The 13,423-nt window shown below is 40.2% G+C and overlaps 1 protein-coding gene across 2 annotated transcripts in view; it reads left to right on the top strand.

The window, feature by feature from the left end:
• ARID4B (AT-rich interaction domain 4B) overlaps positions 1-13,423 on the top strand; it is an 85,723-nt gene that overhangs the window by 58,717 nt on the left and 13,583 nt on the right. For both annotated transcript variants that reach the window (XM_084284548.1, XM_084284547.1), the window contains exon 17: positions 6,843-7,091. In XM_084284548.1, the coding sequence (XP_084140674.1) occupies positions 6,843-7,091 (249 nt within the window). The remainder of the gene's footprint in view (positions 1-6,842; positions 7,092-13,423) is intronic.

Raw genomic sequence — 13,423 nt, 5'->3', positions numbered from 1 at the left:
CAGATGGAAAGCTGCATACACAAAAAATAATCACTGTGGACTGACTTTTTCCTCAGTGTATTTCTGAAATTGATTTTTAAAATACAGACCATCTGTCTTTCATAGTGCTAACCAAATAGCCAGAGACATGCAATCTAATATTTGATGAGGCAAACTTGTGGAGTTACTAAATTTATATCTCTATGATAGATATCCTATAGGTAGATCTTCACGTAGCTTCTTTCCATATAGATGCAAGAGGTTGGGAAAGCTGCCGAGTTGCGTGCAGAATTTTTGCTGGATGGACTGGATCCAATTCCCAGCTTTGAGATCTCAGGAATCACTCCTGGAAGCCGGAGTTGTGGTGGTTTTTCGGTTGTTTTCCCCAAGAGGCTCTGTCTTCTTGCAGTGCTAGGTGTCTGAGCCCCTTCAGATGGTACATTGTTACCACACTAATCCTGCAGTCCCTGCTGCAATGCACTTAGCAGTATGATGAAGAGAAAGGACCGAGCGTGCTGCTTTCTCTCTTCCACAGAGTGCATGTCTCACCTACTTGCAGACCTGTGCACGCTGAGAACAGTGTCAGAGGCAGCTTACCCCTCCTTCTGTGTATTCTTGCATATGCTTTTCGTGCTGTTGTGTGGCCAGTGGAAGTTGCACGGGCTCTCTGCTGTTCTCTGAGACTTGAAGTCATAAAATTGGTGCAAAACAGCCAGCTTAGTGCTCAGCTGCTTTTGGATGGCTTTAGGAGATGTGATTTCTTTTTGCAATGTGTTACTTCTCATGGGTCTGTCCAAGAGAGATGTTTACAGAAATGGCTTGGTAAGCCCATCTTTTCCCCTGATACACATTATTTCCTAGCTAACAAATAAGAAAAATTTAGATCTTGTAAACTTGTTTCGGATGTAATGGTCTTCCGATGCAAGGTTCCATGTTTGGTGCAGATTTCTTTGTAGCATCTAGCATTAACTACTGTAACTAATCCAGGACTTGAGCCAAAGCCAACAAATGCAAAACAGAGAGGTGCTTTTCTGCACTGTGAGCTTTGTAGGCAGTTGAGTGTGTTCCCAAGGGACTGAGGCTGGGAGCCTGGTGGAGTTTAAAAAACAAAACAACAAAAAACATTTTTTTTGCTAATAAAATGAAAAGTAAGAGTCTTTGAAAACTTCACAGTGGATGCAGTTTGAACTGAAGGGCAAGTTAATTGCTAATTAACAAGTATTAGCAAGAAACTTTTTTTTTTCTCAGGTGATGAATGCTGAGTGGTGTGTGTGTGTATGTTGTTTTTTTTTGTAAGTGGCTTATGCATCTGGGACAGATGGGCCACTGTCAGGAATGGTATAGTGAAGGGAAAGATTAAGTGCTGAGAATCTGGAGGAGGATGATTGTTTTCAAAGCAAAATAAAAGTCACATCAGACTTGTGCGTGGGTAGTACTTTGATTTTTTTGAGGTGACCAAGCAAGATTTTTGAAGTGATCCCTGCAGTGTGGAAAGGCTGCAAGAAGGCTGTTCTGGTGCTTTTGTCGTCTTGGTCCTTAAAGTGCCTGCTTTTTGGATGCATTCAAGGAACGCGTGAGTGTGCTCCAAAACAGGATTTAGAAACCTAAACGCTTCTGATTGCCTCGTAGTGCTGTGTTTGGGTATTGTCTATATGGTTTCCTGGGAATTGGGACCATCCTGTTGTGACAGCATCAAAAGGAGAAAGTGCCAAGAACTGAGCCTCTTTGGCTAGTAATTGTGGATGAGGTTAAAGCATTGAAGCAAATACAGGGAAGAAGTCATGATCTTTGATCTCTTATCATTACGTAGTAGCAATAGTAGCACTCCCCCCCCCATAAGCAGTGGGGAGGAGCTGGGAATAATAAAAGCAGGAGCTGAGAGCTGTGTTAGGACAGGCATTGGTTGCTGTGCCTGTGCTGGGTGGGCTTTTATTTCTGTGTGTGTGAGGGAAATTTTCTGGATACACTTGATGAGGATTTTCTGAACACGATTTGCAACAAGGTTACATAACAGGCAGCAGCTCCGTTTAACATCCAGCAGGTCGGTGGAGGCAGCATCTCCAACTCCTGATCCGTTCAAATGGCGCATCAGAGCTGTGTGGTGGGGAATCCGGAATGTCAGCAGGAAGGCTCAAGTGGCTTGGAGAGGAGATCTGGTACAGAAGGAATCTCTTCTGGCTTAGTGCTGAGGAGTAGATATTGCGATAGCTTTGGGTTTGTATGGAATCGATTATTTATTTAGCTTGGCAGAAGGGAGCAAAATGCATCCTGTTCCTTGCACAGTTGGTGTGAACATCTGGTCTGAATCTCAGGCTGCTGGTGTGTACGCGGAGATGCAGTTACAAGAAGTGTACTTGCGTGGCTTCATTCATAGGAGCGTATTTCTGTGCTCCTCTTGCGATGCGTGTTATATTTGTGTGTTCTGGCTGCCAACTCTATTGAGAAAGAAGCTCTTGTGTAGTCATGTTTTGAGAAATTAATTTTCTTCTGACTATAGAATATGCACTGATGCATCTGTCTATGTGTTGCCTGCTTTTCATAGCGCAATAAACTGCTGGTGGCACAGTAAGAGTGCGGGCAGGGGCAGTGGAAATATCCCAGTCCTATGCGTGCCTCGCCCCGGATGGGAGGGAGGCTTCTGGGATGTGGAAGAAGCGGTTCAGTCATCCCGCCTTACACAGCTCCTGGTCACCGCGGAGGTTATTAGCCACGGTAGCTGTCACTGAGACAAATGTGCGTGGGTGAGCCCTTAACCGTTCATCAGGCAGTCGCTGCTCTCAAGCTGTGTGTGAACCAGAGCTATAAAAATGGAAAGTGCTGTGTTCCTCAGCCAGACGTCGAGCCATCCATTACCCTTTCAGCAAACGACTCCAAGTTCCTTAGAAAGTTGGTGAAACACTTAGGAGCAGTAACACTGAGGTTCTTTCATTCGTCCTCTCCAGAGCAGGAGAAGAAAACACTTTTCACAGTGCATGGCTGCAGCACACCAAACTCCTCCGCTGTGTGATTCAGACCAAGTCAGTGCCTTTCCCCTTCCCTCAGTGATGGGCCACAGCCACACATTTGCATTTTCAGTGGGTATAGACAGAAGCCTTTGGACCTTGGAGCCTATTTTTTAAATTTTTTTTTCTTTGCAGCTTCACAGGGAAGAAAATTATTGGTGGTCTCTTTTTAGTTTTGTTAATTTTGTGACTTAAATAGAAGGCTCTGGTGTCATGGCATAAGTACAGGCCCTAATGGCTTCTCTGCCTTAAAACTTCAGGGCATCCTAATCCGGCTGTTATTAAGAAAGTCAGAGGATGAAGACCTGCCACTTCCAGCTCCGTGTTTTGTGAGGTAGAGGTTAAATAATCCTCTTGGATGAGAAGAAGGCGGGGAGGGAGCAAACACAAAAATAGAAGCTAATTGCTGAACTGAAGCGTCAATTACACTGGAGTTTATTTCTGCTAGTGGTTCAATTAACTTTAATGACTTAATTGAACCAATAATTGAAATAATGTTGCTTCCTCAAGTTTTAGCATAACCCCTGAAAAAATGCTGCCTTTGCTGTCTCACCTGCTGTGGGAGCAGTGTGGCAGGGCAGGCGTGTGCGAATAGGGCCAGGTTCCCAGTAAATGTGGGGTGCTGGCAGGTCTGGGGTCCCGGAGCAGGAGCACCCTGCCGCAGGGCTTTGTGTGTGGGGGTGACCATGGGGTGGAATACGTTTGCCTGGCACAGCAGCTCCTTTCATGGTGTGACAGCGTGACTGCTGCAGCTATTGGTGTGTGTGCGTGTCACTGTGCGTCCTCATATTGTGGGCTTGTTGGTGATAAACCTTTCCACTGAGCAAGGAGTACCTGCTGCATGTGGGTTTTTGAATGCTTGAACTACTTTGAGCCCTTTAACCATTTCAGAACATCCTTTGGATCTAATGATATGCAATATTTGTATGAAATGAAGACTTTGGTTTTACTTCATTATTCTTTAGTGGTGCGTTCTAATCCGTACTGCCTGCTGCTCGAAGGTTTGTGCTCCCCTTCAGGGGGAGATGGGGTGCGGGTGTGCTTTGGTCCATAGTTGGAATTGCAAATGCTTCCTTGTCCTCCCGATAAGCTTTCTGGTACTTTCTGATTTCTGGAACCCAGTTACACCTGTATTCCTGCGTCTCCTGTACTGTATGCATGCACATCTGCTGCTGCCTTGATCCATCAGCTGCTGCTTGGGCCGTTCAAATTGTTGCAGTTTTGTGGCAAATACTGCTTGGTATCTTGTTTCTAAACATATTTTAAGTTGACAATTATCGTGTGCTACCAAGAGGCTTGTTTCTTTCTTTTTGCCTTTTTTTTTTTTTTTTTTTTTTTAATTTTGACTAAACAGCATTGAAAGAAATGTGATGTTCTCATGTGTATATAAACGGACAGATGAGGTTATTGCTGTGCATGCTGGATGGCTACAATCACAATTTTCTCTTACAATCCTCCGTTCCATGGCAGTCATGACTTCTCCTTCATCTGCACTGCCAGGTTTGAGCTTTTTATGGCCTTGTAAAACAAGATATCTTTTCTTCCTTGCAACCATTGGAATGTGCTTTTTTTGTTCCAGGAGCTATGTGAGTTTTTCTGCACAGGTTTTTCTGCTCCAAAATGACGAATGCTCTTTGCTTTTGTTTGGTTTCCTAGAATCTCCAGTGTATGATCGCTAACCAAATCACTCCTTAGAATGGGCTTTAAAAGAAAGAAGTTGCAACCATCTCTGCTTCTGTTTCTTTCTCTGACATTCCCCTCCACCTGTGTACAGCCTACTTGCCACATCTGCTGGCTCATCCAAGTTATACAAGTTAACAATGAGAGTTTCACACTTCTAGAGAAGTCCTGGTATTGACATGAGTCTTCACAAAAGTAAAATAAAACAGAAATAATCTGAGACACCAAGTCGTGAGGTGTTTATGGTGAGAGAGACTCCAGACTTCTTCAGTTTCCTAAAGAGCCCCTGGCACCATAATTGCCAGTCTCTGGGTAGTCCTGAATCTCCCTCATAGGCATGCCTTTCTTTGCAGACATCATTCAAGGATTGTACCACTGCTCCTTGGGGGAGAAAAATATATATGGCAAAACTTTTGTTGTACTTCTGAAAAGCCTTTTCAGTAATAGGAAACCATGAGCTTATCTTGTTCTCAGAGCAGTGATGGCTCTTAGCTTTCGAATGACAATAACTGTTAAACTGAAATTAGCTAGGAACTTCAGTTTATTGCAGCAGAGAGTATTATTTAAGAGCATTAGAATTTCTGTTGTGGAATTGTGTTCAGAACTTTTTCATTATAGCCTTTGAGGAGTTTGTTCAGTGACTTCTTGGAAGTCACTTCAAAAGAAGCTTTCGAAGCTCATCCATTTACGTTGCAGTTTTTAACTCTGGTGGTTCTAGCTTCAGTAGCAGAGTTCCCCCCCTGAAACTATTTAACAAACTTTGACCTTACAGAATCATACTGTTTGGTCCTCGTAACATAAAACTTAATAGATGTGTTTTTCTACTATTTAATGTAGTTAATGCACCAAGAGCAGGAGTTTCAGCACTTGTCTCATGGTGCATACAAATGTGTATATAATAACATTCATTTTTGACATAATTTCATTAAATCGTTGTGGTTATGCTAGAGCTGAATTTAGCTTATTGTCTTGAATTCTCTTTTGACAGCTAATTAGATAACAATGCAATTTTACTTCTAATAAGAAGCATTTGAATAATTAAAATGCTATTTCATCCTTTCACAGAGATAAAGCTTGTTTTTTCTTGGGTGTTTTCTACTAAAAATTTCATGGAGAAATTTGGATTATTAAAAACACTTCCGTATTTGTGAGGTTAATTTAAATTAGAGTGTGAATCAGACCTGGAGCAGCACTTAGTTCTTCTTACTCCATTTGCAATACGTCCAAATGTCCTGTTGCATGTCCTAGGTTTTTAATTACTAGTGGTTGGTGGTTATTGCGAATTTAGTAAGCAGCCCTGATCTGTTTTGTGTCGCATAGAGTGGGATTAGAATTGTGTGATGGCCAAGAATGTTTTCGAAGGCTATTTAAGATAAAAAGATGCTTTCCACATTAATTTATGTGATTTTTGTCTGCCTCTTACCTAGCTGGAGATAATTTTCAGAACTACTGAGCAGCCCATAGCTGATGGGGGTCAGTGTGGGTTCTTAGTGCTTCTGAAAATTGGTCTAAATTTATAAATGTGTATTTAAAACTAGCTTAGTTTTGTGTATTTATATAAAAATTAAATGCAAGTTTGATTTATATTTGGCAGACTTCTGGCATAATTGGCTAGGTCATAAATCAGTGCAGGTTTCTTGATTTGCTAAATAATCTCATGGTTTTTTTATTATTCAATTTTTTTTTTGCCTAAAATCTGGTTTTGGTTGCTTTCACCTCAAAGTGTTGAGATAGGATTTTTTTTTTTTTTTTTTTTTTTTTTTTTGGGAAGCAAGTTTCAAGAAGTGCTTGTAAAAACATTTAGATTGAAAAATAGAATTTAGGAAGTTTTCTTTATATTGAGAAGGATGAGTTTGAACAGGAAAAAACGGTACTGAAAGGGATTGCATGAAGGATCATATAAAGATGAGTTTGAACAACTTCTGCTCATACAGATTCTGATGGATTACTTTTTTTTCTTTAAGCAAAGTCATTTTTACATCTTACAATCACTGGATTTTGTGTGTATTGCTGTATCCTGTTTTGCTGATATTGCTCTCACGTAGTGCAGTTTCACATATTTGGAGCCTGCTGTTTCCCAGTCTCTAATGCATCCACAATATTTATCAATATATGTGGTTTGGAACTGAAAAGCTTATGAAGTATCTCATATTAACTCTACAATTTTTTAAACCTTTCAAGAGATGACACGAATAAGGAAGAAGATGAAGATGAAGAAGAAGCCGAGGAGGAAGAAGAGGAGGAGGAGGAGGAAGAAGACCACAATAACAATGACGAAGAAGAGTTTGAATGCTATCCACCAGGCATGAAAGTCCAAGTGCGGTATGGAAGAGGGAAAAATCAAAAAATGTACGAAGCTAGTATTAAAGATTCTGACATCGAAGGTGGAGAAGTCCTTTACTTGGTGCACTACTGTGGATGGAACGTGAGGTAACTTGAGTTTTAGTTAGTGATTACTTCTTGAATTACTTCTAAAATACGCTTCTGTATTTTAAAAACTAAATTAATACAGAGATCTAGAGTCCTAACCATTCAGTATTGGTGTTCTGTGAAGGGCATTATACTGTATGAAACTATTAGATTTTTAGCATTATATAATGCAATACTTCAGTTATTTAGAAACTCATCTTAAAATGACTTGTTCAGGGAAGGCTTCCTTCACTTTGTCTTATTTTTAGACCTCCCCATACAATGAGTGAGAGCCCACTCTTTCATAAATTCCTCCTCTGGATCTCTTAAGCCAATTTTATCTTGTACAATATTTGACTAGTGCATTAACTGAGTCTGTATACACACTCTTCTCAGAGCAGCAGAGTACGTTAGCAGTATGGTATTTAACAAGAAAAGCACAAGATTCTTGATGTTAAATTAGTGAGCAGCAAATAATTGCGTTTCATTCAGGTCTCATTTCCCACCTGTCCCTGGCTGCCTCAAACTTAAAGACAAGATTCTTTTTACCCCAGTGCCTTCTTACGTTTTTCTTAGTATATTCAGGTTTACATGTTTTTGGATTTCTTTAATGTAGCATTAATAGAAATAAATTGAAGCATTAATGTACTTTTGTACACATTTGTTTGCAATTTAAAACTTGAAGAGACTTTGACAACAGTAGGAAAAAACTAAAGCTTCTTAGTGGCTTTTAAGCCAATTATCCAGTCTTCTGCCTTTTTCCTCAGTTTCATTGTATCTGCTCATTGTTCTTAGCTGTCATCTTTAAAACTTTATTACTGTTCTTATAGAACTCTTTAAAAAACAAACAACAAAAAAAAAAACTGAGGCAAATCCGCTATAGTGTTTTTGGTTGATTTGTTGTTGTTGCTGTGCTGTGCTTTTTTTCCTTCCTCTCTTCTATAACATGAGGCTCTTATGACCTACTGTTACGTGGACTTCGATTGCCACCCTACCCTAAAAAGGCAGGACAAATCTCACTTATTCACTGATAGCAAAATCTGCTAGCAAAGGTCATGGTTACAGAAGCACAATACTTCTCTCCCTCACTTGAATATACCTCTCTGCATCTATGCCTGGTGATTTCCAGACCCACCTAAGCCACAGCCGAGGAGTGACATCTCGATCTTTTGCTTTTTGATAACGATGTTTTTGCAGAATTTTGATCTACATATCATATTCCTGCAGATCAATATATCTTTCACATACACTGACTTCAGGCAGCATTTGTAAACATAGTGGGCCTGAGCCTTAAAATATGATACTAGGGGAGATGCAGCCTGCTTGAGGTAGGATTTGGAGTCACTACGTCTTCAGTCATTGCTGGAAAGGACTTGCCTTAGGAGCATAAATTGATGAAATTTATGCTCTGCTCACTAAGTATTACTGTATAGCATTCAAAGAGGTTTGTTTTTTATATTCCCTAAAACTCTTTTTTTTGCAATTCATGTATAAACAGAAGTTATTTTTCTTTTTTGAGAAAATACGAACTACATGCAGTGGGATGAGATGATCAGAGTTTCATTTGAGCAGTGCCACTTGACATCTGAAGAAATCAGAAGCTGAGAATGAGCCTTCATCTCGGAGAACCCAGCATTCTGGTTATTAAAGGAGAAATCATGATTGTTTTTTTAATTCTGCATTCTAAATATATACACAGATTATTATTTGAGGTGTTCTTTCTACAACTAGGATATATTTAATAATTAAAAAAAAAAAAGCATTTTTAGTGAACTTTGTACTCATTTGAGAGGTAAAAGGTGTTTTTTGTTAGTTTTTTTTCCCTGGCATCAGGACTTGCATTTATGGTCTTACTTGGGGTTCCAAAAGAGCCCTCTGAAAGGGGCTGGGGGACAGGATTCTCTTCACTGAAAAAGATACAAGTGGTTGACATTTATCTGTGGGACTGTGCATGGGCTCTGTTAAATGTGGCTAATTCAATTTAGATAATCAGATTCAAGTTATTTTATCTGACAGTAAGTCTGAGCTTAAGGCAGCATCTTAACACTTTGATATTTTAGTTATGTGAAGACAAGTCTTGTATGATGTGTTAACTTGAAGACTTGGTTATCGGTCATAACCTGGAAAAGTAACTGCTTTTCTGGAGTAGGTTGTAATTCCTTCCTCTCCTTACTTGCTATAGCTCTAGTCCCCATCTGTAGCATCCAGCAGCGGCAAGTGCTGTCGTATTAGGCCATGGGATGTACTGAATTTTGCATTCAGGGTTTGCTCAATTCTGTCAGCCTCCTATCCCTTAAAGTCAACTTTCCCGTTTCCCCCTTTGATCAGTACACCATTTAATGGTCTGTACCTGAGAATCTTAACTACTGATGTTTCTTACCACAAGGTAACTTCAGTATCAGTCTGGAATTCAGAATAGTTGTGTGCATGCACGTGCTTTGGGGTACTTGGAATGAAACTTGCTAAATTTGGTAGCTTTTGGTAGCTTTCGTTAGCTTATTAAACTTTCTAGAACAAATGATACTAACCATTGTGAAGCTTTTTCCAATATAGTACCTAGAACATATGGAATTGGAATAGAGTTTGACAGCAGTGTATAGCTGTACCACTTTGTGCTAAAGGGTCGTGTCAGCTAATGGGATCCAGGTGATAACGTGTTTCTAGTAAAGGTAAAGAAAGGTAGCATGCAGTGAGGCCTGACGTGTAGTGAGAGGGAATGGTAAAAATTTCTACCCTGTTAGAGAACTCCTCACATTTTCTCATGAGAGCCTTCTGGTTAGCATGTGATAAACTACTTATTGCCTTCTAAGAGGGCTGGTTATGTTCTGAATTACACATGGGTTATACGAAACTAAAACTTCTCTGGAGCCTACAGTGCCAGTTCCTTCTGTTGTAATTTTAGTTTTTGGCTGCCAGTGCAGGCAAAAAATCATTGTATAAGCTTTTGAAATGAATTTCTTCTGCAGCATATTCCAGTAATGAGAAACAAAGGGTGCATGTTCAGAATGAGTTTATGTTGCTTTTTAACTCCGTCAAATGGCACAACATAAGATACATTTTTCTTAAATATACCAAAGGTTTAAAACTAAGTTTTATTATTTTCAGCTTTTTTGTTAATTTCCTTCAGAAATATGAACATGAAAGTGTTACTTTTGTCTTGATTTGTTGAAGCGTTCCCAAGATATAAATTTTGTAGTTAACAGTCAACCACTGGAAGTAAAATTGTGTAGCCACGCATGAGAGCATGGCAGGAGATTTATTAAAAACTAAGTAAATAAAAACTGGAGTCTTAGTCTCATACTCCAGGCTTTTGATACCAGACTCATCTCCTCATTTCTTTGATCGCAGCCAACAAAACCTTGTAATTCCTCTGTGTTAGGCAGACAATAGACTGGAGCTTCTCAGCGAACTTGCTAGGGTTTACTAGCTCCTTGAGGTCACTTGTCTTCCTGACAAAGTGGCACCTTTGCTAGGATAAACCTAGAGGCTGGGGAAGTGCACTTTTTTTCTTTGTTTTCCCCTCTAGTAGTGCTGTGGAGGATTGACTATGCCATCTCTGAGAATATGTTAGGGTTTATTTTATTTATTTTTCAAGTGACTCTGTGCAAACTCATTTAGGAACACTTCTCCATCTTTCCTCCTTTCCCTTTGTCACCCAGCTGTTTGTTTTTGGGAGCTGAGGTAAGCAAATGTAGAAGAAACAGAACAGATCTTTGGGAAGCACATACTTCTTCAATTATTTTTCTATTTTTCTCTTGGTTTGTGAGCAGACTGTCTAAGGCAAGATTAGTGATGAAATGAGAGATCTAATTTTTTCTCTTTTAATAAGGTGCAGTTCTATACAGAAAGACTCTAGTCTGACTTGTGTATAGTTCAGGTGCAGCTTGGGACCTGAGGCACTGCACAGTTTTAAGGTTACTTCTCCATGAAGGAGAGGAAACTGTCATTAGATCAGGCTGCTGGCTATGGCTTTGGATGCATTCTGCTTGCAAGATCTGTTTGGGCTTGCTGACACTTGTCACTGCTTAGGCAAACTGTATGCAACTGACGTGTGTGCAGCGAAGGGAGCCTGTGCCATGCAGAGGAACGAAATGTGGACATCTGACTTGCCAGAGCAGGGTTGTGGCTTCTGCAGTGCTGGAGCTCCTTGCAGGCTCTGACTGCTGTTCGAGGCACAGCAAGGAGCGGAGCAGGATAGATTCTGGCCAGGAGCTGTCATCGTCACAAACACAGATTTTTCCATTTGTGCTCCTTGAGATGCGTTGTGACTACTGCTTCTAATATGTAATGTTTAAAATCTGTGGTGTCTACAGATCCTCTTGGATTTCTCTGCATTTGCCTTCCTCCACCACTTCAGCACGCCCCTGGTCTCTCCAGCTGCTGCCTGAGCAGGCAGTGCAGCTAATTGGAAGCACTGTACATGCACTACCCACGCTTTGCCTATGTGGAGGGTTGTATTTGCTCGCAGTATGCGTTTTCAATAAGAAAACAAATGGTTTATTGTGGCAACATAACTGAGGTAGAAAGGGCACAGTGAAAATAATCGCTTTGCTCTGTGCATTTGTTCAGTCCCAGTGCTCTTTTCCTGTATGCATTTAGACCTAATGAAATATTAATATTTATGTGGATTGTGAAATCCGTTTTGCAGTCTGCTCAGCATTGTTCCTTTATGAAAGCACGTCTTTGACTTGAGGAAAGATTGCTTCAAGTACAGTTTCTCACAGTCTCACAGAAATAGTTTTTTCCATACCAAATCCACTGCCTACCATTAAAATAACATGGTACATTGTGGTTATGTTCTTTCTGCTTTTATTAACGGTCACCAGGCTTGATGCCTTAAAGTCTACCATCATCATGTGCTGCATCCTCCCTTCCCTATCTATTTATGTCATGGGAATCTGGGGGCACCCCAGCCTTTAGGAAGGCTGTGGGATGGGAGGAAACACAGCTTGCTAACTGTGTTCTGGGGCTGGAGTGTTTCCTCCGTATGTCCCCTTCCTTACCCTGTAAGCAACAAACATGTACCTGCTGGCTCCTCTTTGTGGTGTGAGGCTGATCCTTGAGAGGTTCTGTGCTTCAGGATTTATGAGGCTGTATGTTTTTAAAGGTAGTCTGGTGGTAAGGAGGCGTGTGAGTCACTGTATCAAAATCTGAGATGGCAACTCTTGACTTGAAACTGCCATGATTATGAATCTGCTCTCATCAGGCCTAGCTCTGAAGAGTTTTCATGTAGGTTTTGGTGAGAAATCTGAGCGTATCTACGTACGTGTCACCTGGTATAACAGTACAACTACACCTCCATCTGCAGGAGTATAGGTAACTTCAGTGTGCTGTAGTCTGCAGGGGCTGCTGTTAATTACCTGATTTGTGGTGGTGTTGCTCAGGGAAAAAGAAAAAATGTTTTGGAAAACTGTTTGTCAGAGACTACTGCTGGACTCTGAAGATAGTTATTATTTCTCCTTTCTATGTCATGCTCTGAGGTGTTCCTTTTTCTCTGTATTGTAGTCTGGAATTTAAGCTATAAAATACACTATTTAGTTTAAGGGATCCCTTGCTTAGGTCTTAACTTAGAATATACAGGAAAGTGAGTTGGGAACTTGTACTTTTTTTTGGTAATAATCCTTCTTAATTTATTCATCTGTATCATACATATAATTGGCAGTAGTTGCACAGAAGCTGAATTGGGCCTCTGTCAGTAGCCATTATATATCAGACTGGTGGTCAAGTAAGTCCAGCTGGGAAACCAGCGTGGCCATGAGTGCGTCATGTTCAGTTTTGTGCTAGTCCTCCGGGTGTGTTTTTGGTTAGTTGGTTTCTTCCCCTCCATTCTCATCTTTACCTAAAGGGCTCAAAATCTGTATGGCTGTACGCTGAGGCAGAAGTGAATAAATACTAATTTTTAACTGAGCTATTTTTTTATTCAGACAATTATGGATTTCACAGTTGAAGTAGGACAGCAAATGATATTTACTTTTTTTTTCCACTGATTCTTGCAATTTCTCAGGAATATGCAGTGAAACTAGGAAGTACGGTTCCATGTGTGAAGTGTATTCTTAATAAGAACATATTTCTCTGGTCTGATGTTTATATTTAACATGGCCAGCTTTAGAAGATAAGAGAGCAGTTGTATATAGTCTAGAATAATTCTGATATGGAATGGAAACACCTGAAAATGAGTTGAAAAGCATTAGTGTTAAGAGTTAGTGATTCCCAAGTGTCAGCTACTCAAAATATCACTTGGCAGTACTCAGACTGGAAAGGGTTGCCTTTGTTACTGGTCATATTTTATATAGTAGTAAGAATTTATTTTGTTGTTAGTGTTTTACAGCATATAATACAAAGCATTTCTCTTA

Source organism: Netta rufina (assembly GCF_964035555.1).
Source record: "Netta rufina genome assembly, chromosome: 3".
NCBI classification, from domain to species: Eukaryota; Metazoa; Chordata; class Aves; order Anseriformes; family Anatidae; genus Netta; species Netta rufina.
Note: the sequence above shows the minus strand (reverse complement) of the source record. Positions and strands in the feature narration are given on the sequence as shown.